This window comes from Seriola aureovittata, chromosome 14 (assembly GCF_021018895.1).
Source record: "Seriola aureovittata isolate HTS-2021-v1 ecotype China chromosome 14, ASM2101889v1, whole genome shotgun sequence".
In the NCBI taxonomy this organism is placed as follows: Eukaryota; Metazoa; Chordata; class Actinopteri; order Carangiformes; family Carangidae; genus Seriola; species Seriola aureovittata.
Genome location: NC_079377.1, coordinates 6735695 through 6756538, shown reverse-complemented (window position 1 = coordinate 6756538; position 20844 = coordinate 6735695). Strand labels below are relative to the sequence as shown.

The 20844-nt window shown below is 45.6% G+C and overlaps 1 protein-coding gene across 3 annotated transcripts in view; it reads left to right on the top strand.

The window, feature by feature from the left end:
• The window catches only part of unc5b (unc-5 netrin receptor B), a 51024-nt gene that overhangs the window by 17658 nt on the left and 12522 nt on the right, over positions 1 to 20844 (top strand). For all 3 annotated transcript variants that reach the window (XM_056396146.1, XM_056396147.1, XM_056396145.1), the window contains exons 2-7: positions 15591 to 15821; positions 16123 to 16266; positions 16783 to 16886; positions 18034 to 18214; positions 18372 to 18539; positions 18967 to 19131. In XM_056396146.1, coding sequence (XP_056252121.1) covers positions 15591 to 15821; positions 16123 to 16266; positions 16783 to 16886; positions 18034 to 18214; positions 18372 to 18539; positions 18967 to 19131 — 993 coding nt within the window. The remainder of the gene's footprint in view (positions 1 to 15590; positions 15822 to 16122; positions 16267 to 16782; positions 16887 to 18033; positions 18215 to 18371; positions 18540 to 18966; positions 19132 to 20844) is intronic.

The following is a 20844-nucleotide window of genomic DNA, read 5'->3' as shown; positions in this document are numbered from 1 at the left end:
GGAGCTGAACAGAGCGTTTGCTACTGTTTGGCTGGAGCTCATGTCTTACCTGTGTTTTCGTTTTATTGTATTGTGAGTCTTTGATGCGGGATCTTTGGGTGGCGTCAGTGCTCTGAGCTCAGAATTCCCAAAGCGATTATACAAAATTAATCTATGTGAAGCAGAATAATCCAGACTACTAAAGGGGAGATGGGCCTCTGTGGTGTGTGTGTGTGTGTGTGTAAGAATGTGTGTGTTTGTGTGGTTTTAAACCCCCCATATATCATCTATAAACATTCCATACATAGAACCATAAATCCCACAGGATAGATTCTAGTCAGATCATATGCTGCGAGTGTGCTCTTGTTAATGCTGTTTGTGTGTGGATCCAGCGTACACACAAATAGTTCCAGTCCCTACCTGTCACACTCTGTTATCCATCATAGCCGTGGATTAAGCAGCTGACTTGCTTCCACCTTGTCAGATTTCAGACAAAGCAGCTTCAATAGTTATATTCTTCATGCGTACCATTTTTTTGTTACTTTCACCCACTTCTTTCTTTCCAGGTCTGTGCGTGCGAGTTTTTTATCTGCTCTCAAAGCAGAGCTCTTTCTTCGGCTTTTTCATCCTTAAGTAATCAATACTGGTCCTATGAATCCAGGTCATCTTGGCTCCTGTGGCTTCTCTGTCTCTCGCTCCGTCTTTATTAATCTCTGTCTCTCTCACTCCCTCTTTTCCTCTCTCTCGTACGCTCTCTCCATCTTTGTCTTGTCCCTCTCTATTCTTGTCTCTTTTTTCCTCTTCCGTCCTCACGTTCTGTCTTCTTCCTCCCACTCTCCCCCTCCTGAAAAATTACTTTGCCCATCTGGACGGAGCCCTGCGCGGCCGTTACACTATTAGTCCTCGTTTGGCAGTGATTAAAAATAGATCGGAGTAGCGAGTCAGAATTAGTCAAGACTTTTCTTCCTCTCCAGCCCTCTTTTGTCTCCACTCGTACAATGAACTCTATTGGCTACTGTTAAAAATGGATCTCAGATTGAAAGTGAAAAGTTAGCAAGAAAGTGTGTGTGTGTGTGTGTGTGTGTGTGTGTGTGTGTGTGTGTGGTGTGTGTGTGTGTGTGTTGTGTGTGTGTGTGTATGTGTGTGTATGTGAGCAGCTGTGTGTGTTTGTCAGTGAGTATGTGTACCGCCTGCGGACCTCTTCGCTGGGTGCTGTCTCACGCCGAGCGGTGTGTTTGAGAGGCTTGTCGAGGTAAAGCTCCTGTCAGCGCCTGGCCAGAGGGAGTGTACTGATGAAAGGCCTCTTCATCATCCTAATGGGATACACAAACCTCTTAACCAGCACTGCTGCCATGGCTTCGGCTGGGTGAAGCTGAACAGAGAGATAGAGAGAGAGAGAGAGCAAGAGGGGAAGAGGGAGCACTGAGTAACTAGCTGGGCCACACACATACACACACACACACACACCAAGGACCACACTGAAAACATACACAAGTGCACCGGTCATAAAAATAAAAATGTACAGTGTAAACAAAACAATGCTGTTGGGAGTCAGAGCAGAGGAGGAGTCGTGGCTCTGTGCGGCCTCTGGTTTGTGAGAGGTTCAGTGGGCCATGGCCATTAGGATCCGGGACAGAGAGTTAATGCCCTTCTGTCCACTGGAACCACGGCCATGCCCCCCCCCCCCACTGGCATAGATCCAGGGTGATGGGACAAGGACCAGAAAAACGTCAGATTATACTTTTGATCATGTCAGTCCATTTTATTTCTTTGCACACATGAATTTAACGTGCAAGGAAAACCAAATAGCAAATAACAGAATTACCACCTGCTGTTGTATTCCTCTGCCAACCAACCAGGTTGCTGGAAATATGATCACAATCTCCCCTTCCTGAGTTACAGCACTGAATAATGGCCATGGTGTTTTTGCAGAACATTACGATGTCACAGAGATGTTGACCTTTGACTATTTGGATATAAAATGCCATCACTCCATCACTGTATCCTTTTAGACATTTGTAATAAATTGTATCATAATTAATGTATGAATTCTTGAGTTATGATGAGTGTTTTGTGAGGTCACAGTGACCTTGACCTTTGACCTTTGACCACCAAATTCTAATCGGTTCATCCTTAAATCCAAGTTTGCACCAAATTTGAAGAAGTTGAGTTCACACACTCATGAGGATGAGGTGTAATAACCAGTAAACACTTACTATCAATAAATGATCCATTGTTTTTGTTAATGACCAAATACGTGTAAAACTAGACATTCTCCTTTTACCTGATGAACATCGGCATGTTAGCATTGTCATTGTGAGCGTGTTGCTGATGTTAGCATTTAGCTCAAAGCACTGCTGTGCTTCAGTGTAGCCTCACACAGCCGGTAGCGTGGCTATGTGACACTTAGGCTTGTTAGATAAATGATAATGTGCTGGAACCTGCTCACACGTCTTCTGTTTCTGCCAGTCAAAAGCCCCAAAAGCCCAAAAAGCTTCCCCTCAAAATTTCTTCAGTTTTTCAATGTTTTGTATTTTGCTCATGAGAATGGAAAAAAAAAACTTTTTGGAGTCTTTTTCTGTGGAGTGGGGTTTGTAGGATCTGGAGACTTTGCTGCGTGCTGCAGTTTGACCCCGGCCAGAGGAGAACACAGAGTCCGGGGTGTGGCTCAAAGCGTGAGCTTGCTGCAGGGGGTGACAGACAGAGGAGAGAGGAAGAGAAGAAGAAGAAGAAGACGAAGCCAGTGAGAGATCAGGAAAGAGTCTCTCATCATTATTGTCACAGTGTTGCACACTCTGGCCACTCAGTGTCACCATCAGTCTGTGCTGGCCCTGGGCGTCTGGTTGGTGACACTCTGCCTCTCCTTCCATCCATCTCTCCCTCTTTCAGCTTGTGCACACACACACACACACACAAGCACACTTTCTCTCCCATTCACAGCCGACTGTTTTATTTGTCTATGCCAAGGGGATTTTGTCATGCTCTCTTCATCACCGCTCTCCATCACGGCCATTCCTGCCAGTCCAGTCATACTGGTCCTGGCCCGAGGCTCAGGGATGTCCTCATTTCCGCTCCAGCCCAGTCCCCCGTCCTGTCCCTGGGTCAAGGACACGTTCCAGTAGCTGCACTGAAGAGCAGCGAAAAACTTTTGACATCAGACAGGAACCATAGCCTCATGAATGATTGATGCGCAAAATGCTGACTCATCACACTGGGGACAGAACCGATATTTTGACCTGAAACATAACAAGATTTACATTTGTAGTGTAGAGCAGAGACACACACGGGCTGTCCAGGTTGCAGATAACTTAGCAGCGATGCTACCAGCCCCTTTGTGCGATGAAGAGTCTTCAATTCTCAGTGTTTCACAATCTGTTAGCGGCTGAGATTGCCAGATATGGAGAAGCTGGCCTGGCCTCAAGTGATAGTCTGTGAGATGCTTGTGCTTTAGTTATTACTTCTATGTTTTGGTGCTGCACTGCGCTGAGATTACCTGGCAGTCAGTGTGGTATGTTTTTCCCTTTGTATCTTGAACTGCACATTTCCATCTGAAGTTTGACTTCCTCTGGGTTTAGATTTTTTCCTTTCCTTTCCTTTTTTTTCTTTCCCTTGGTTTGGAAAAACAAAAAGTGCCACGATAACTTTTTCAATATTTTTTTTTCTTTTTTCTTTCTTCTTGAAAATCTAAGGAATAATGACTTAAGATCAAAATAGGGCAACAAACGTGCAGCGTAGACCCAGATTTGGTTCACTGAAACAAAAGGTCTGGGTGGAAAACTCGTCTTTCTCCTTTTCTCCTTTGGCCTGATTTGAGCGAGCGTGTCTGAGTTGAGGCAGGGAGGGAAATATATTTTGAGAGAATGATGAAGTGAGGTACAAAGGGAGTGAAGGAAAAAAGATCAAAAGGATAAAACAGACATTTGCTTCTGCACAGCACTACTTTTGCTTACAAGCCCCCCACATTCTGCAGGGTGAGGAGGTTGAATTGCTCCTCTATCTTCTTCCGTCCCATTTGTCCTCCCTGCTATCGCCACATCACCTCACATCATCTATCCCCTCCAACATGGATTTTCTTCCTATTAGTGCCCTAATCTTTTCTGTTCCTTGCCTACCTCTCTCGCTCTGCCTTGCCATCTGTCTATTTCTATCTTCATCTTTCTCATTTTTATTTTAATATCTTGTTAAAATCGGACTTATTTTTAAAGAGTTCTTGTTAATAATGTTATCCAAGCCTTCTTGTGCTATCCAGCAATTTGATATTATTGTATATATTTAATTTTTAATCGTCAAGTAAGTTTTGCCAATGTCTTTGCTTGTAGCCTGTTTACATTGACTGGTACATTTCACAAATTTCCAAAGCTCACAAACCATATCTCCCTCACACACACACACATACACACACACACACACACACACACATACACACACAGAGGCTAGCCCACAGCATGTTGCTTGTTGTGCACCGCATATCTAGGGATTTCTCTGATGCAAGGGGACGCAATGAAGGAACAGAGTGACGCCAACCCCGCTGTGTTTGTGTGTGGTGTGATCATGCATCTGTGCATGTACATGAGTGGTTTTTTTTTGTTTTTTTTTCATCTCACTTTGTTTTTCAATGTGTTGTCACCTCTGTCACAATCACTCGGTAACTAGTTATTTGTGAGTGGAGATGTCTGCATCATTTTGTCATGTGGTGTACACATTCATGACAGCAAGGTCTGCTCGTGTCTTCGTATATACCGTCTAACCCTCTGTTTGTGTGTTTGTGTGTATATGTGTGTGAGAATTCATGTGCACGGCCCGTCGATCCGCTGTCAATCCGGCTCATCTCCTCATCTGTTCATTAGCATGACAGAGGAGCTCTTCTGCCAAAGCAGTTAGTCACAAGAATCAGCCCCTGTCACAACACATTACAGCAGCAGGCATCTCTAATAGCACTGGCAATCGTGGCAACCATAGCCAATGCCCACAGTATACACACACACACACACACACACACACACACACACACACACACACACACACACACACACACACACACACACACGCACACACGCACGCACGCACGCACGCACGCACGCACTCACTCACTCACTCACTCACACCAATCAAGAGTTGCACTTGATCTGCACCCAGGGAGTGTTTCTGAGTCTCTCTCCATCTCTTCCTCCCTTGCTCTTTCCGTCCACACACCCTCCCTCCTTCCCTCCCTCCCCTTACAGCAAAGCTCCCAGCCTCACCCCCTCTCTCCCTCCACCACCACCTTACATTAGCTAGGTTACCTGTACTTACTTTCGTGTCCTTCCCCTGAAGTTCTCCCCCCGACTAGCTCTATTTCTGTCTCCCTTCCTCCTGCTCTCTGTCTTCGAAATGCTCCAAGAGAAGGAGACGTTTCATTTTTAATCCAGCCGCCCCGTGATGTTTTAGTTCTCTCTCTCCAGCTCACCCCCCCACTCCCCATCAGTCTCCTCTCTCTTCATTATCACCTGCTCAGGGTGTCTGATGTGATTTGTAAAGGAAGTTTGATCGGGTCGTCTTCCTATCTCAAGGGAGCTGAGTTGTCATATCAAATAATAAAAAACACATATGTTGTGACGCCTTTTGCCGACTATTCTCACGATCACAGTCCATGCCCCTGATTTAACACACGGACACGTGACCGTGCCCCTTGACAACATCTCAAACATAAACCAAAAACATTGAGGATCTTGAAACTCTGAGAGCTTTTTAATTAACAAACTGTAAATGAGTTCCTCGCTGAATATGTGCTTGAACACAAATGAAAGGGTAGCAGGAACTGAAGGCTGTTGTGCTGGTGCAACAATTGAGGGGTGTTTGGGTGAGGCACATGTAATTTGACTGTCTGTGTGTCTCCAGTCTTACCGGAATCCCCGACTGGGATGGACTTACTGGTTTTGTTGTGGTTTGTGTTTGTGTGAGGTCATGTGCACCACCCCACCCATACTGTGTGTGTATATGTCTGTGAGGGAGACAAAAGGTGGGTGAGACAGAGCATGGATTTACCTGTAAGGCAGGAGCTGTCAAGTCCTGTCTTAAAGCGTAGCCATGAGACAAGAGTGACCGGCATTTGACAGCAGCCGCCTCGTCTGTGCACACAGAAACAGGCCTGGAGTCGGGGCAGCAGCAGTAGTAGAATTAGTTTTCATTAAGAACTGACAAATATGGCTCTTTGTGAGAAGTACACTATTTATATGCATAATGCAGGATCCTGTCTCCTATTTTCAGAAATGCAAGAAAAGATGCTGAGTGGTCTCTTAGTGTTTTTGTGTGTGTGTGTGTGTGTGTGTGTAGGTGTATATGTGTGTGTGTATGTGCATGAGTGAGTAGTAATCAGTTCGAGGAGCAACGAGAGAGGACAGAGGAGTGACCTGGTGAGGGGAAGGAGAGGTGGAGTGTTGCAGGAGTTGGGAGAGAGTTGAATCAGAGGACCGGAATGGTGGTGGTGATGGTGGTTGGGGAAGGGGTGTGTGAACTTGCTTGTAGCCCCGCGGAGGCTGAGCAGAGACGATGCAAGTACAGTGGGATGGAGGGTGAGGCACGGGGGGGGGGGGGGGTAATTACAGGGGCCCAGAGAGGAGAGGCCTGTAATCAGCCTGCCCTCGGAAAGGAATGCAGCTCATCTTCTCATGTAATTACTGCCATTTAAACGGCCCCAGCTTCCAAACACTCATCCCACTGTACTGCTCACCTATTCACTATATGTACGCGCACACAAAGACACACACACACTTAGAAACACTTATTTCAACAAGACTTCCAAATGGAAGGCGTGAGGTGGCAAAAGAAAGAGCGATGGAGAGACAGAGACAGACTACAGACAATATGTGTGTGTGGGTCTAGCTGTAGTGTGTGCACCATAGTTAATGGCTGTGTAGACTGCAGGCCTCTAGAGGAGCCGGCTCCATGTGAATAACAACCATGGCAACCAGCCACTCTGGGTAGATTTGCGCAACTCTCATGTAGCAGCTGTACAGTGGTGGAGCAGACAAGCAGTGGCGCCTTACACTCAACACATACAGTTATGTCTACACACACACACACACACACACACACACACACATACACACACACACACACACACACACACACACACACACACACACACACAAAGTCTCATTCTACCATATGAGTTTGACCTCCTCCAAGTAATAGTTGTGACATTGGTCTGTAATTTCGAGAGGATAATAGGGAAACAACATTGTCTCACCCACTCTGTCTCCTCTCCTTCCCTCCCTCCCTCCCTCCCTTACTGTTTCCTCACCCCTCTCTCTCCCTCTCTCCACCTCTGATAGTGATTGATAGTGGTGCTTGTGTGCGCCTGTGTTCCCATGCAGTAGGTGGTCGTCAGGGCACACACAAACAGCACAGGGCCACTTTTTGATGGGCCATGATTAATGAGCGCCGTGGGGGGGTGGCGCCCCCTAGCTGTGACAGAGCACACGTTCAGCCACGATGTAGCCCCCACCCCCCAACCCCCCCTCTATCTATTCAAATGCACCAGTAGCAGCAGTGGGATCACAGCTACAACACAAGCGCAAATCCTCTTAGTGCTCCCACTCTCGCAGTCACACTCACCCACACATCCAAAAACACAGTCAAAGAATCTTACTCAGAGTAGGCTGTCCCTTGGATACACAGTGGGTAAATATAATCCATAGTCTGTTACAAACACGCCCGCCCTACCTCTCACATACACAGTTTGAATAGTGTGGGTCCATGTGAAACAGCCACAAAATTCTCCACTATTCACCCAGTTATCAGTAAAAAAACACTGCTGACTCTCACCCTGTCACTGGGCCTTACTTACTGTCTGGAACCACGTACTTGGATAACATGTTCACATGTGTGTGTGTGTGTGTGTGTGTGTGTGTGTGCGTGTGTGTGTGTGTTTCCCCCCTGGCATACCCTACAACAGGCCTGATTAAATGTCATTATGACACCAAGGGCTTATGGGAAAAAAAGAGACAGAAGATGAGTCCTTTGAAAAAGGGCAGGTCACACTTCATTTACAATTAGAGGGTTGCAGGGTAACACACCTTGCAGCTAAGAGTGTGGGATAACACTCTATTTACAAGCAGATCTGTAAAACAGGCCTTCTAAGCCTCTGCATTTGTTGTGTGTGCACATGTGTGTGTGTGCATGTGTGTTACCATGTCCTCAGGCTTGCTTTCTCTCCTGTCGCCCGGACATGCTGGATGGACAAGCAAAGCATTTCTGTCACTCCGCATCTCCATCACCGGCTTGGACTTCTCCCTCTGCCAATCTGTTTTCCAGCCTCCTGTCACCTCCTTCTTTCTCATATACACTCACACACACATATGCCCGCGCACACACACACACAAACTTACACTTTTTCTGTGCCGTTTTCTGCAGTTTCTCTGGCTCACACAGATTCCATCTTTCTTATTCACTCATACAATCAATTATACACTCTTGTTCATATGTTGATGTAACAGAGGAGCCTTCACACTCCATAGAAATAGCCACTCCGCAGGCGTCCTCATTAACGTTGGAACCAATCAAGGGTGTGATATTTCCACTGCTATCATGAACTTCCAAATCAGTTGCAGCTCACAAGTTCCCGTAACAAACATGATTACATGTATGTGACTCTTGACAGTATTTGGCTAGGATAATAGGGAAAGAGTAGAAAAGCAACATGTGTTTGTGCCCTGCTGTGCCTGAAGTCATTGTCGGGAAGTCAACACTTTCACACGTATTTCCAATAAAACAAATGGTCTTGGACGTGTCCACCTAACATGGTCCATATGTGAGAGGAAGATAGCAGCTAGCATAGCTCATAGTATCTTATTTTTCGTGTTATGTAATTAACACATATTTAAAATAATACAAAAAATAGTGCAGATGTTTTGTGTATTGACGAACTAGCTTCATACAGCAGCATCTGTTGCACTTGCTAGCTAATGACCAGAGGTTAATTAAGTAAAGAAATGCAGCAGCTCCACGATAACATACTTTTGAGATGTACAACAGATTCTTCAGGAAAAAGATTAAAAAGTGTAACTAACTCTTAATTACAAAAGATAACGTGTTGAGTTTTTTCTTAGTTGCATTTCTCTTGTTTTCACTATTTGTGTTAAGCTAGGCTAACACGTCTTGGACTTGTTGCTGTGCTGAAAACACAAAGATGAAACTGATATTGTTTGATATCATTTGGTCTTCTCAGTCTGCAGCTTATGGGTCTTGTTTAAAAAATAAGAAGCCTTGGCAGTTGCTAGTAAGAGTGAATAAAAAAACTTAAAGAGCCACTGGCAGAGAAAGAAGGTAAGTAAGAATCAAGGAGGACCAGAAGAGGAATGTGTGTGCCTGTCTGTATGAGAGATAAAGTCTGTTAGTTAGAGAGTCACCATGGTGAGTACAAAGAAACAGGCTGCAGAGCCATGTGGAGCCGCTGCAGGTGCACATCTTGGTGGTAGGATCAAAATATCCAAACAAGAACTTTCAAGGCCGACGTGTCGAAGGCTTTATGAGAGAGCACACAGAGTCGGATCTGTGTCCCTCTTAGCGGGACATCAAATTCTGCTTCCTGCCTCCTGTCGCCTCACAGCTACCACAAAGAAATGAAAATAATGGTGTTTGTTAGTCACTGGTGAATTAACGACATTCCCTATTAAAAGATGACCAATTTTACCCCCGTCTGGGCTCAAAAAGGTCGCTACTGTAAGTGTCTGCTCCAGTGTGTGTGTGTGTGTGTGTGTGTGTGTGTGTATGTGTGTGTGTGTGTGTGTGTGTGTGTGTGTGTTCAGTCAGATGGGTGAACTGCATGACTCCTCACACTCCGTCTGCCTTTGTTGATGAGAGAAGTGTCGCTCCAACCTGCATTCATGTCGCCTCATGCCCTGCCTGATGCCAGCACAGGCACACACACACATACACACACACACACACACACGCACTGTCCTGCTCACACATTCAATGATTTTCCATCAAACGTCGAAATCGCACGTCTCTGCACTTCATCTTTTCCGTCACTCGCCTGGTTCTTCTCTCTCCTCGTGTAGCGAGTTGTTTTCAGGCTGATGAGGATGAGGTCAGTCTGAATATCAATCACTCAATGTAATTGTCCTTTAAGGAAGGCAAGGAGAGACTGTCTCCCTCCATCCATCTCTGTCTCTTTCGACCTGGCTCTGTGTGTGTGTGCGTGGCGTGCGCAACTCCACCCCGGGGCTTCCTCGCAAGAATGATGATAATGAGGTAAATTGGGTGAGGATGATGGATATATGGTAAGCCAGTCAATGTTGCATAATGGCTGCTGATCACTCTATTTATTGGCCTTGTTTCCTCTACCAACGGCATTGTCATATTTGACTGTCTGTCCTCACAGCTGTTTGTCCTTAGTGGGCGCAGCAAGCCGGTTGTGCTTCATAGCTCTGGGCCATAGCTCTTTCTCTATGCGTGTATGTTTGCATTTAAGGCTGGATGTCATTTGAAGTCGACCGGAGCTGCACAAAGTGCTTTGAATCTAGCAGGCAGGAGGATTGGAGTCAGGGGAGGGCAAGAAGAAAAGCACTCCCATGTCAGACACCAAACTGGAAAGCGGATGGGAGGAGGTGGGACGCTGGGCTGTTATTTGTTTGTTTTTGACCTCATAGGACGCAGAAAAAAGAAAGAAAGAAAAAAAAAAGAGATTCCTGATCTTGCCAAACACAGCTCGTCCCCGTGTCTCTTACAGTGATTCTCTGTTGTTTGGCTGCTTAAAAGTATTCTTCCTCTTTCTATGCATTATTCTCTCTTGCTCTTTTCTCTCCCACTTCTGAGAGCAGTGTTGGGATAGTGAGGGCACTGGAGGGGACAGTAATGACTAACTCTGTAAAGGTAATGATAAAGTACAGACGCTTTAGACTCTGCTCAGGCTGGAGGCGCTGGGGCTAAGAAAATTACAGTTGTCCGTGTGTGTGTGTGTGTGTGTGTGTGTGTGTGTGTGTGTGTGTGTGTGTGTGTGTGTGTAAAAGAGAAAGAATGAGAGGCAAGAGAAAACAGAGGGTGGAGACAGACAGGTCACCGAAAGAATAACAGAGACAGTTTCAGTCACACTTGAGACAGACAGACATTGCTGTGATTTATGTTCCTCACCAATTATAGCAGTCCGGTATTATGTGTGTGTGTGTGTGTGTGTGTCTGTGTGTGCGTGTGTGTGTGTGTGTGTGTGTGTGTGCACTTTGTGTCTACTGCGTCATCTCTCTCGTCTCCAAGTGTCTCTTGACCTGTCTTTGGCCAGCGCTTCTGTCTTCCCATCTTGTCACCTTTGTCCAGCTTCCCTCTCTCCCTCTCTCTCTCTCCCACGCATTATTGCCTTCTAGTGTGGCCTCGCTCCACCACTGTCACTCTGACTCTCAGTTACACTGTAGTGAGCCTACTCCTACTCCAGCCGCACAGTCACCGACGGAGGGATCTCCTTCAGTTACACCATTTGAATTTAGCATACATGAAAAAAAGAGTCGGTGAGAACGTACTGTATAAGCATAGGTTGTCATCTCTTGTCTGGGTCTATGTGCGTGTGTGTGTGTGTGTGTGTTCATGCGATTGTATGCTCCACAAAAGAATACCCAGAAGCTTGTGTTTGCTTTCTAGCTGTCTGCTGTCTATCATTAGAGTAATAAAAGACTTGCTGTGCTGCACGGCGAGGAGTTCTTGTCTCTGAGGCTCCTCCATTCTGCACAAATTGCCAGCTGCTGAGTTCTGATGGATGTTTGTACGCTGGCCCAAAAACACAGGTTCCACTTTAAACCCCCAGCTCCATTATCTCAGAGGGAGATGGGGAAGGGGGGTGGGGGGTGGGGGATGAGGGGGGTCTGTCTGTTTGTCTCCTACCTCTGTCATGCAAAAGTGTTTTAATTAAATTGCACAGGCCCCAGAACACATACGCACACATACACACACACTCTGCACAGAGAGAGAGAGGTTTACCCAAATATGCAGGGCTCTCCTCCCATTCTGTCTCCGTCTGAAGCGTCTCTGCTGCCATTCCTCCTCTGCCTTCCTTCCTTCCCTCTCTCTCTCTCTCTCTCTCTCTCTCTGTGCCCCCCTCTCATCGTGCCTGAAGAGTGACAGGCTGTGTTTTTCAGCCGATGTTTGAACACCGAGCGATCAATACCGGACAAAGGGAAAGAGCGGGGGTGAGGGGTGGGGAGGGGCAACACAATTGGTTATTGACAGAGAATTCAAAGTCTGAAAGACTGGAGGCGACAGCTTCGTAAGAGGAGGGTAAGGGGATGTGAGGAGAGAGAAAAACACAAGACGGGGAGGAGAGGATTGTGAGAGAGGCACGACGATGAATGCGATTCATGCTCATGGTTAAGCATGACTTTGAGATGTGTTAACTTTCATTATTCATACTTGCTTGTCTTTACCTGCGTGAGTACCCACTTACAGTGTAGTAGGTGGTTAATTGAGTGTGTGTAAGTGACATAAAGTGAGGATCCTGACAGGGTGTGACCTGTGGGTGCAGGAACAAGTGTGTGTACGTTGTGAGTGTGTATGCATGGATTCATGTGCATGTTTTTGTGTTTATTATTGTTCTGTTGTCCTGCTCTGAGCTCTCCCTGTGTTTCTCATGTGTGTCAGTGACAGAATTTAGCATGATGTTGTCCTCGTGTTTGCAAGGTGTAGAGCAAAAGTAAAATTTAAGTTTTTTTTAGTTCATCCATCAAAACAGAGACAAATACAGCATTTTATAATATACAGAACCCCCATGTAAAACAAATGCAATCAGAGAGATCACAGGAATTTAAGACGGGACCGGTGTGACAACTACTGTCAGTTTTAGAAAGGCTGCACAGTTAATTACAGAAAATCATGTGTCACGCGAACGTTTCCACAATTTCTGAAAGTGTGACCTTGTCATATTAAATGTTAGTATACTTGAGATTCCCCTGAAATTCCCAGTGTGATATATCACAACATTCACTGTGTAAAGTGATATGTTGAGGTGGAGAAGCCAGGGAATAAAACATCGCACGGCACCGTCTTTAACAAAAAAGGCAGTTAGACAGGGGCAGAGTGTCATAACTTTAGATTTGATCGTCTTCTGTCACTGGTTTATCCAGCTGATGAGAAATGATTTGCTTTTGTAACTGGGTAAGTTTGTTTTTTGCATCTATTTTTGCTGCATATCTATCAGAAATCCAACAATGGAAAGGAGAAGGGAGGAGGTGGGAGGTGAAAAACAGTAAACCCTCCCAGTGTAAGAAAAATAACTTTCTTTTCTGAAATTTACAAGATTCTTATATCTATAATCATCACCAAAAGAAGTTTTTCTTTACTGCACAGCGTAGGTGGAGGGGGGGAGCGTGCAGCGTTGAGGGTTCAGTTAGGGGTCACGGGTTAGTGAATAAATGTAGTCGACGGTAGGAGAAGTGACTGCAGAAGAACAAGGATGCATGTGTGAGAGTGACGGACTGGAGGGAGGCAGAAACAGACAGAGGGTGACAGGTCCGTCCAGGATTGCTGTTGGGCCTGGAGCAGCTGTTGCCCTTTCTGTCTGTCCTGTAGCCACAGCGCTACCAGGCTCTGAGCTGTGGGCAGTGCTGCCTCAGACTCGTCTGTCCCCGCTGGCCCTTTCGTGGTGGAGGAGGTTTGGGTCAAGAGATACCCACACCTGAAGACGGTACGGGCCTCTTGAATTTCTACTGGTTTGAATCCTGCCACAACTTTCTCTCCCACTTCCTTCATGCTTCTGTGTTCCTCTTTGCTTTCCCCTAATGTCTCAGACAGAATCTGTCAAGGGGAACAGCGGGATGGGGGGTGGGGTGGGGAAGTGCTCGTGTTCCTAAAATAGGAGATGGTATCTTTCTAAGTAGTTTCTCTTGTTCCCTGGTTGTGGCATAAATGATCAAGTTGGGCTCGATTCATTTTGAAGACTGAACACTGCAAATTAGCCCGGTTTAAATCTCGTCGTGGAAAAGCCGCTGCTCCTGCCCTCAAATCTCTTTTTTCTTTACCCACTGAATGTAGAGAGTGAGATTTAAAAACTGTAGCACTGTGAGACTGCTGTGTAAGAAAAGCACAATTACCCATGAGCTGTGTTCAACTGTGTGTGTGTGCGCGTGTGTGTGTGTGTGTGTGTGTGTGTGTGTGTGTGTGTGTGTGTGTGTGTGTGTGTGTGTGTGTGTGTGTGTGTGAAGGGAGGAAAGTGCACTGGGCTGGATATGCCCTTACCGTTTTGGCATCTCCTGACTGGAGCCAAGTCGACCCCGTCAATCCCCTGCACTCCGCTCCAGTCTTCCATTTAATGCATATTGAATTCAGATCATTTTCGTAAGCAGAACAAAGTTTTCTATTGGAAGGTCAGACCCATTAACAATTTATAAGAACCTGAATTTACCTGAAAGAGAAAGTCAGAAAGTGATTATAAGAGTTTGATAGTTGCACTGCAAACAAAGAGAGAGAACATTTAATTTATTGGTTTTTGTAACACACCTTAACAAGGTGTGCTTGATAGATGTGTCAGGATTCGGGCCGGTCATTATATCTACACTGTGGACAATGTTTATTCTTAGTCTGCCTGTGCTTCAGTGTTTGTGCCCCAGTACACAATGATACGATCCAGCTGATGGACATACACGAGTTGTGGCTGAGCTTGCATCATAGTCTGCCGCCCTGCAGCCCTGTAAACAGACGAGTCTGACTGACACAGAATGTTTGAGTCCGACGCCAGCACCAACAGCTGGAGAAAATGATTAACGATAGGTGATGTTATGTGTTTGACAGTTGAAGTCGTTATATCATTTAACATCATTATAATACGCTTGAAACTGTCAAGTCAGTTTTATTTACACAGACCAAAATCACACATTTGTCTCAAGTGTGTACAGGAAATGTGCTGACCCAGGAATTTTTAAAAAACAATGTAGTACATAGCTAAGGTATCATTGCAGACACATAAATCTGTCCACTGCTAGGAAAGAAGTGGTAACCAATAACATTGCAGGATTGATGTACTGCCTGAGATCTATCCGTCACTATCAGAGTAACAAGTCCGAGTGAAGAGGTCACAAATATCGTGTCCTTCCTGCCAGGAGAAGCTCTTTGCAGCATTGCCAGGAGGGATGTGTCACATCGGAAATGTCAGGGGATAATGTGCGATCAACGGGACCTGTCCGTGGAAGGTCAGCAGCTCTCCTCCCAGCTGAGAGGCATGGACTCATCCAGGGAGACCAGAGCAGGAGGCTTGCATTGACCAGATTACTGGCAATAATGTCACGGTGACACTCCATTTATAGTTCGAGCTGTCAGCACCTTAAATGTCTTGGTGAAATACACTAACAGGGCTGCCTTAATGTAAACAGTCAAACAGACAGAATTGTGTTGACAGAATTGTCCATACATGCCCCAAAGGTGGATTGAGACAAGCTGTCACACACACACATGTAATCCCTCTAGTTATGTGATAGCTTATTGATCCCCATGGGATGAATTTGTCATTTTGTTTATTTCTTACCTCCCCGACAGGGAGGTCAGAGTGGAGGATCTCCCCAAAAACTGATGGAAACTTTGCAACGCTCCGGTAGCAGGGAGGCGCTTTAACTCAGGTCAATCACTTGAATCACTCCTGTGTTCTGTGTTTTCAGAGAGCAGCGACTACAGCGAGGCCGAGGTCCTCCCCGACTCCTTCCCGTCAGCGCCGGCAGAGCCTCTCCCAGAATTCCTGCTGGAACCGGAGGACGCTTTTATCGTAAAGAATCGGCCGGTCCAGCTGCGGTGCCGGGCGTCACCGGCCACGCAGATCTACTTCAAATGCAACGGAGAATGGGTCAATCAGAACGATCACATCACCAGAGAGAGCCTGGACCAGATCACAGGTAATACATACACACAGAGAGATGCACTGGGAACTACACACACACACACACACACACACACACACACAGTAATGTCACCTTGTATTTCACAAACATAAACATCATACTCAATTAGAAGCATAATTTTCAACTACATAATCCATTAGCTCCTATAGGGTTTTTATTTGCACATTAACTGCTTTTGGCCTGCAGCCAATGCATTGTTTTTATGCACTGTGAAAAATATGCCTCACTCCTCTCTCTCTCTCTCTCTCTCTCTCTCTCTCTCTGTCTCTCTTGCTCCCTCTCTCTCTCTGCACAGGTCTGGTGGTGAGGGAGGTGGACATCTCGGTGTCGAGGACCCAGGTGGAGGAGCTGTTTGGGCTGGAGGACTACTGGTGCCAGTGTGTGGCCTGGAGCTCGGCTGGCACCACCAAGAGCAACCGTGCCTACGTTCGCATCGCATGTCAGTATCAAGGCCGTGTGCATGTGCGAGCGCGTGTGTGTGTTCGTGTGACAGAGAGAGAGAGAGAGAGAGAGAGAGAGAGAGAGAGAGAAAGAGAGAGACTGAAAGCAAGGAAGAAAGAGAGACAGCAGAAGGGCAAATGTCTCTGACTTTTTTTCTTGTCACATGTGTCAGCTTAAGTATATATGCAAATACATTTTGCTGTAGCACTCCATCTCAGTCCCCTGTGGTAATGTGTGGCATAGTGTGATTGACACTGTGCATGTTTATGAGGATATGAAGGGAAAAAAAAAAAAAAAACGACAGAGTGACAGAGGCTTTTTGGGGCTTTGTCTGGTGCGTGTGTGTGCGTGTGTGTGCGTGTGTGTGCGTGTGTGTGCGTGTGTGTGTTTGTGTTTGTGTGTGTGTCTCTGTGTTTTTGTGACAACCAGTGTCACTAAGATAAACAGGGTGTCACTCTGCTGTCATGAGGCAGCCTTCACTAATTGCTGACTACATCTGTGTCACCCACTGTAGACCTGAGGAAAAACTTTGAGCAGGAGCCGCTGGGGCGGGAGGTGCGACTCGAGCAGGAAGTGCTGCTGCAGTGCCGCCCCCCGGAGGGCATGCCCGCCGCTGAGGTAGATCTCGCTCTCATTACCCGACCATCTCCTGTGATAGTCTTTCCTCCGGGGTTAAAATTGTGTTCTTGATTTCTGAAGGGTAATAAATAGTTCTAATACGTTTAGTTTTTGTGGTGTGTCGCAAGTCCACGAGACAGCAGAGATCTAACTGATCAATAATCAATCATACAAATTTACGCTCTACAGTCTGCAACAACATAAAGAAAAAGGGAGCAAAGTAAAGGGCAAGACACTGAAGTTTGAGAGATTTAAGTCTCTTCAGCTACGTGGCACCATCAAAGAATGATCAGTAATAATGTTCTTGGTTATTTAAGCAACAAAGCCAAAAAAAAAAGGCTGCACTTAAATCCACTTAATGTCATGATTTCACACTGAGCTGCTCTAACTGTACGACACTGCATCAGACAGTTTTACTTCTCTCATAAAACAGCAGTGCAACAATATATTAAAAAAGAAAACAAATTATTCAGAAATGTGTGATTTTTATGACTTTGTAAATATTTATGTTCTGCCTTTTTAGTGGCTTAATAGCAGAGTTATTATGGGAGATAAAAAGTACATAGTGTGAAAGCGTAAAAGCATGATATGTGATCACAGGAGAGCATTTAGTTGCACAGTAAATCCTCATTGTATTATTTGTGGTTGTTTGATATGTTATGTTGTGTCCTTCAGTGATGAAGAGGATATGTCAATAATAAAAGTGAGTTTGGCCAAAAGAAGCCACAGATGATATTTTTCGAACCTGAGAAAGATCAAATATTGACAATGTCTGATCAATAGCGAAGTCACTGTGTGAAGCGTGTTGCTATGGCTTAATATTCTGCAGGTTTATAGTGTTTGCTGAAAGGGTCTGTGTGTGGCGTGCTGACTCATGTTTATGCATACACACCTGCTGATTTGTACGATGATTTATGTGAAGAAATATCTGCCAAAAGAATTAAAGGGAGTGAGAGTTTTAAATTAAATTCTTTTAACAAAGTTCTTGATTTTTTATACCAGTGGGGTGTGTGTGTGTGTGTGTGTGTGTGTGTGTGTGTGTGTGTGTGTGTGTGTGTGTGTGTGTGTGTGTGTCTGTGTGTGTCTGTGTGTGTGTGTGTGTGTGTGTGTGTGTGTGTGTGTGTTGTCTATTCCCACTTCTCCGCAGGTGGACTGGCTGAAAAACGAGGATGTCATCGATCCGTCACAGGATTCCAACTTCCTGATCACCATCGATCATGATCTGATTATCAAACAGGCCAGACTCTTAGACACCGCCAACTACACCTGTGTGGCTCGTAACGTGGTGGCCAAAAGACGCAGCAGCACCGCCACACTCATTGTTTATGGTAACACACGTGTTTCTTCCTCACAGCTCACTCGTGAAGCTAAACCTCCTGCTATTCATGACAGATGTTTGCTATGATGCAGAACTATGAAGTGTTGGTTTCTGGGAGATTTTGATGGATTGGTCTATTAATCTTTGCCCATCTGTCTCTCTGTCAGTGAGCGGAGGTTGGTCTTCTTGGACTGAATGGTCAGAGTGTAACGCTCAATGCGGGCGGGGTTGGCAGCGACGAACACGCAGCTGCACCAATCCCGCCCCTCTGAATGGAGGAGCCTTCTGCGAGGGTCCGCCCTTCCAGAGAGTGACCTGCACCACACTGTGCCCAGGTGAACATCTGTATTATTTACATGTTCAGATGAAGCACACATGCACTGGAATATCGGGAGATTCCCCAAACGGACCGTTTTGCAGGAGCAGAATTTTAAAACTGAAGCCAGGACAGAATAACATATGGTCATTTCATCATGTAACTGTGAAGTTGTGTACATCAGGAACACAGTTATGATTTACTGTCACACACTGTTCTGGGTCTTCCTGCCTCACAGACCAGGTGTCAGACCATCCTGACTCCAAAGTTATTTAAACTCCTCAAATTTCAGAATGTATTTTGCAAATTGCAAAATCATGCACCTCAAGCCATTACATACAGTATGCATCATGCTGCCTTATAATGCCATACCCAGTTCCCTTCTACCTGGAATGATGCAAGTATTGAGCTATAAAATGACTCACATCTCCGCTGTCTCGTTCCAGTGGATGGAGGCTGGACAGAGTGGGCAAAGTGGTCTGCCTGCGGGACAGAGTGCACCCACTGGCGCAGTCGCGAGTGCCAAGCCCCCCCACCCAGGAACGGAGGAAAGCACTGCAGCGGCAGCATGATGGAGAGCAAAAACTGCACTGAAGGGCTGTGTACACGAAGTAAGTCACAAGATCAATGTATTTGAGCTGGGGTGGTTGTTAAATGTCAAAAGTGAGTAAATATTTGGCTGATTTATATTTCCTGATGTAATGCATCCTAATTCTTCACTTGGTCAGTACAGATCAGCATCTGTGAGATTTAGTTCACCAGTGCAGATAGTTGAGCCGTCTAATATCTGAAGGAAAGTGGTGTTTCTGAGGTTTCTATAGGGGTCAGTTCCCTAACAGCCTATTTGCTGCCTCAGGTGGTTTTGGAATTGATAATAGCAAACCTTGCCGTCAGAGATTTCTTTGCTCGTTGCTCATTTTTATAGGGTGTATTTTATTTCAAAGCCATTGTACAGAACTATATTTCAAGGGTGTTTAGCCATTGTAGCTTGATGAGAGCGCAAATGACATAGAGAGAGCTGAAAAGAACATCTCGGACAGATGTTTCATGAGGGAGAATTTAGGTTCACAAAGAGAGAAGGCAAGTGATCCACATCTTTAAAAGCACAGATGGAGAGAGAGAGGAATACAGATAGAAGCAAGTGCACGCTAGGGGAGTGCATGGAGTGGGAAGTAAGCATGACACGGCCAAGTTGAAAAATTAGCACAGAGAAGAGCATATGAGAGTGAGTCAGACTCGCACTGACACCCAGTGTGCAGCCCGTGATGAGCTGGGAGGAATCCAGCTGACAGCGCATTAGAATCTTAGAGACGCACATCCACAGAGGCAGCGAGATACGTTCAAGTGCACACATAAAAAAAAAAAAAAAAAAAAAAAAAACACACACACACGCACACAAGGCACAAAGCAACACACCCAAGCATACAGACAAGCCTCGTAAATGCAAGTGCGGGGGGAGGGGGGGGGGGGTGGTAATCATATCCACATTAAGTGCAGTGCTGTGCTTCAACTCTATCAGACCTACACACGAATCTTGACATAAACAGGCTTCCACGGAGCAGCCAGATTAGACAAATACACTGTCTGATTTGGCTGTGGAGAGCTGAGCGTTCTCAGGAGGCCGTCAGCAAAACATGCACTCAAGTCGCTCTGACAGAGGAGGGAAGATGGGAAGCACTGTGCTGGAGAAAATCTGTGAAGGTGTCATTTGGCAAACTGCAGGAGACTGACTGACTTATTTATTTTCCCACCATGTTGATATGATTATTCCGTGGTCACAAGTATCATGATGACATTATGACTCCTTTCATTCCTCACATCAGACAACAGATGCTCGCTCATTGTTAATCCCTCTGAGGATCGGCTAAATACCCCAGTCATAAATGTGAAATGCTCGGAGACATCACAAACCATCATCCTCACTGCATCGTGGGAGATTCTAATAGCCACTGGCTGAACGGGAGACTCGAGAAGACCATTTGGTGTTTTGATGAAGCTGGGGAGAGATGAGGGCTGTTTGGTTTGAGATGTAGTAGGAGACACAGTCCTGAAAGATGGTCTCGAAATTCATCAGCTCACTCAGTGACACCACACAACACCTGCATCCTTTACCTTGTGCAGACGATTATGCTGAACCTGATTCCTGACACATTTCCAGAAGAGACGCTATTGTTGTTTAGATGTTATGTATTTATTCTTTATCACAGTTCGCCTTTTATGTTTACATTCACATTTTTCAAATTGATGAGCTATTGTTTACTTTGCTTTGTATTATGTTGTTGCATCTTTCATTTGCATAACGAGTAGTCCATCCATTTTTATGT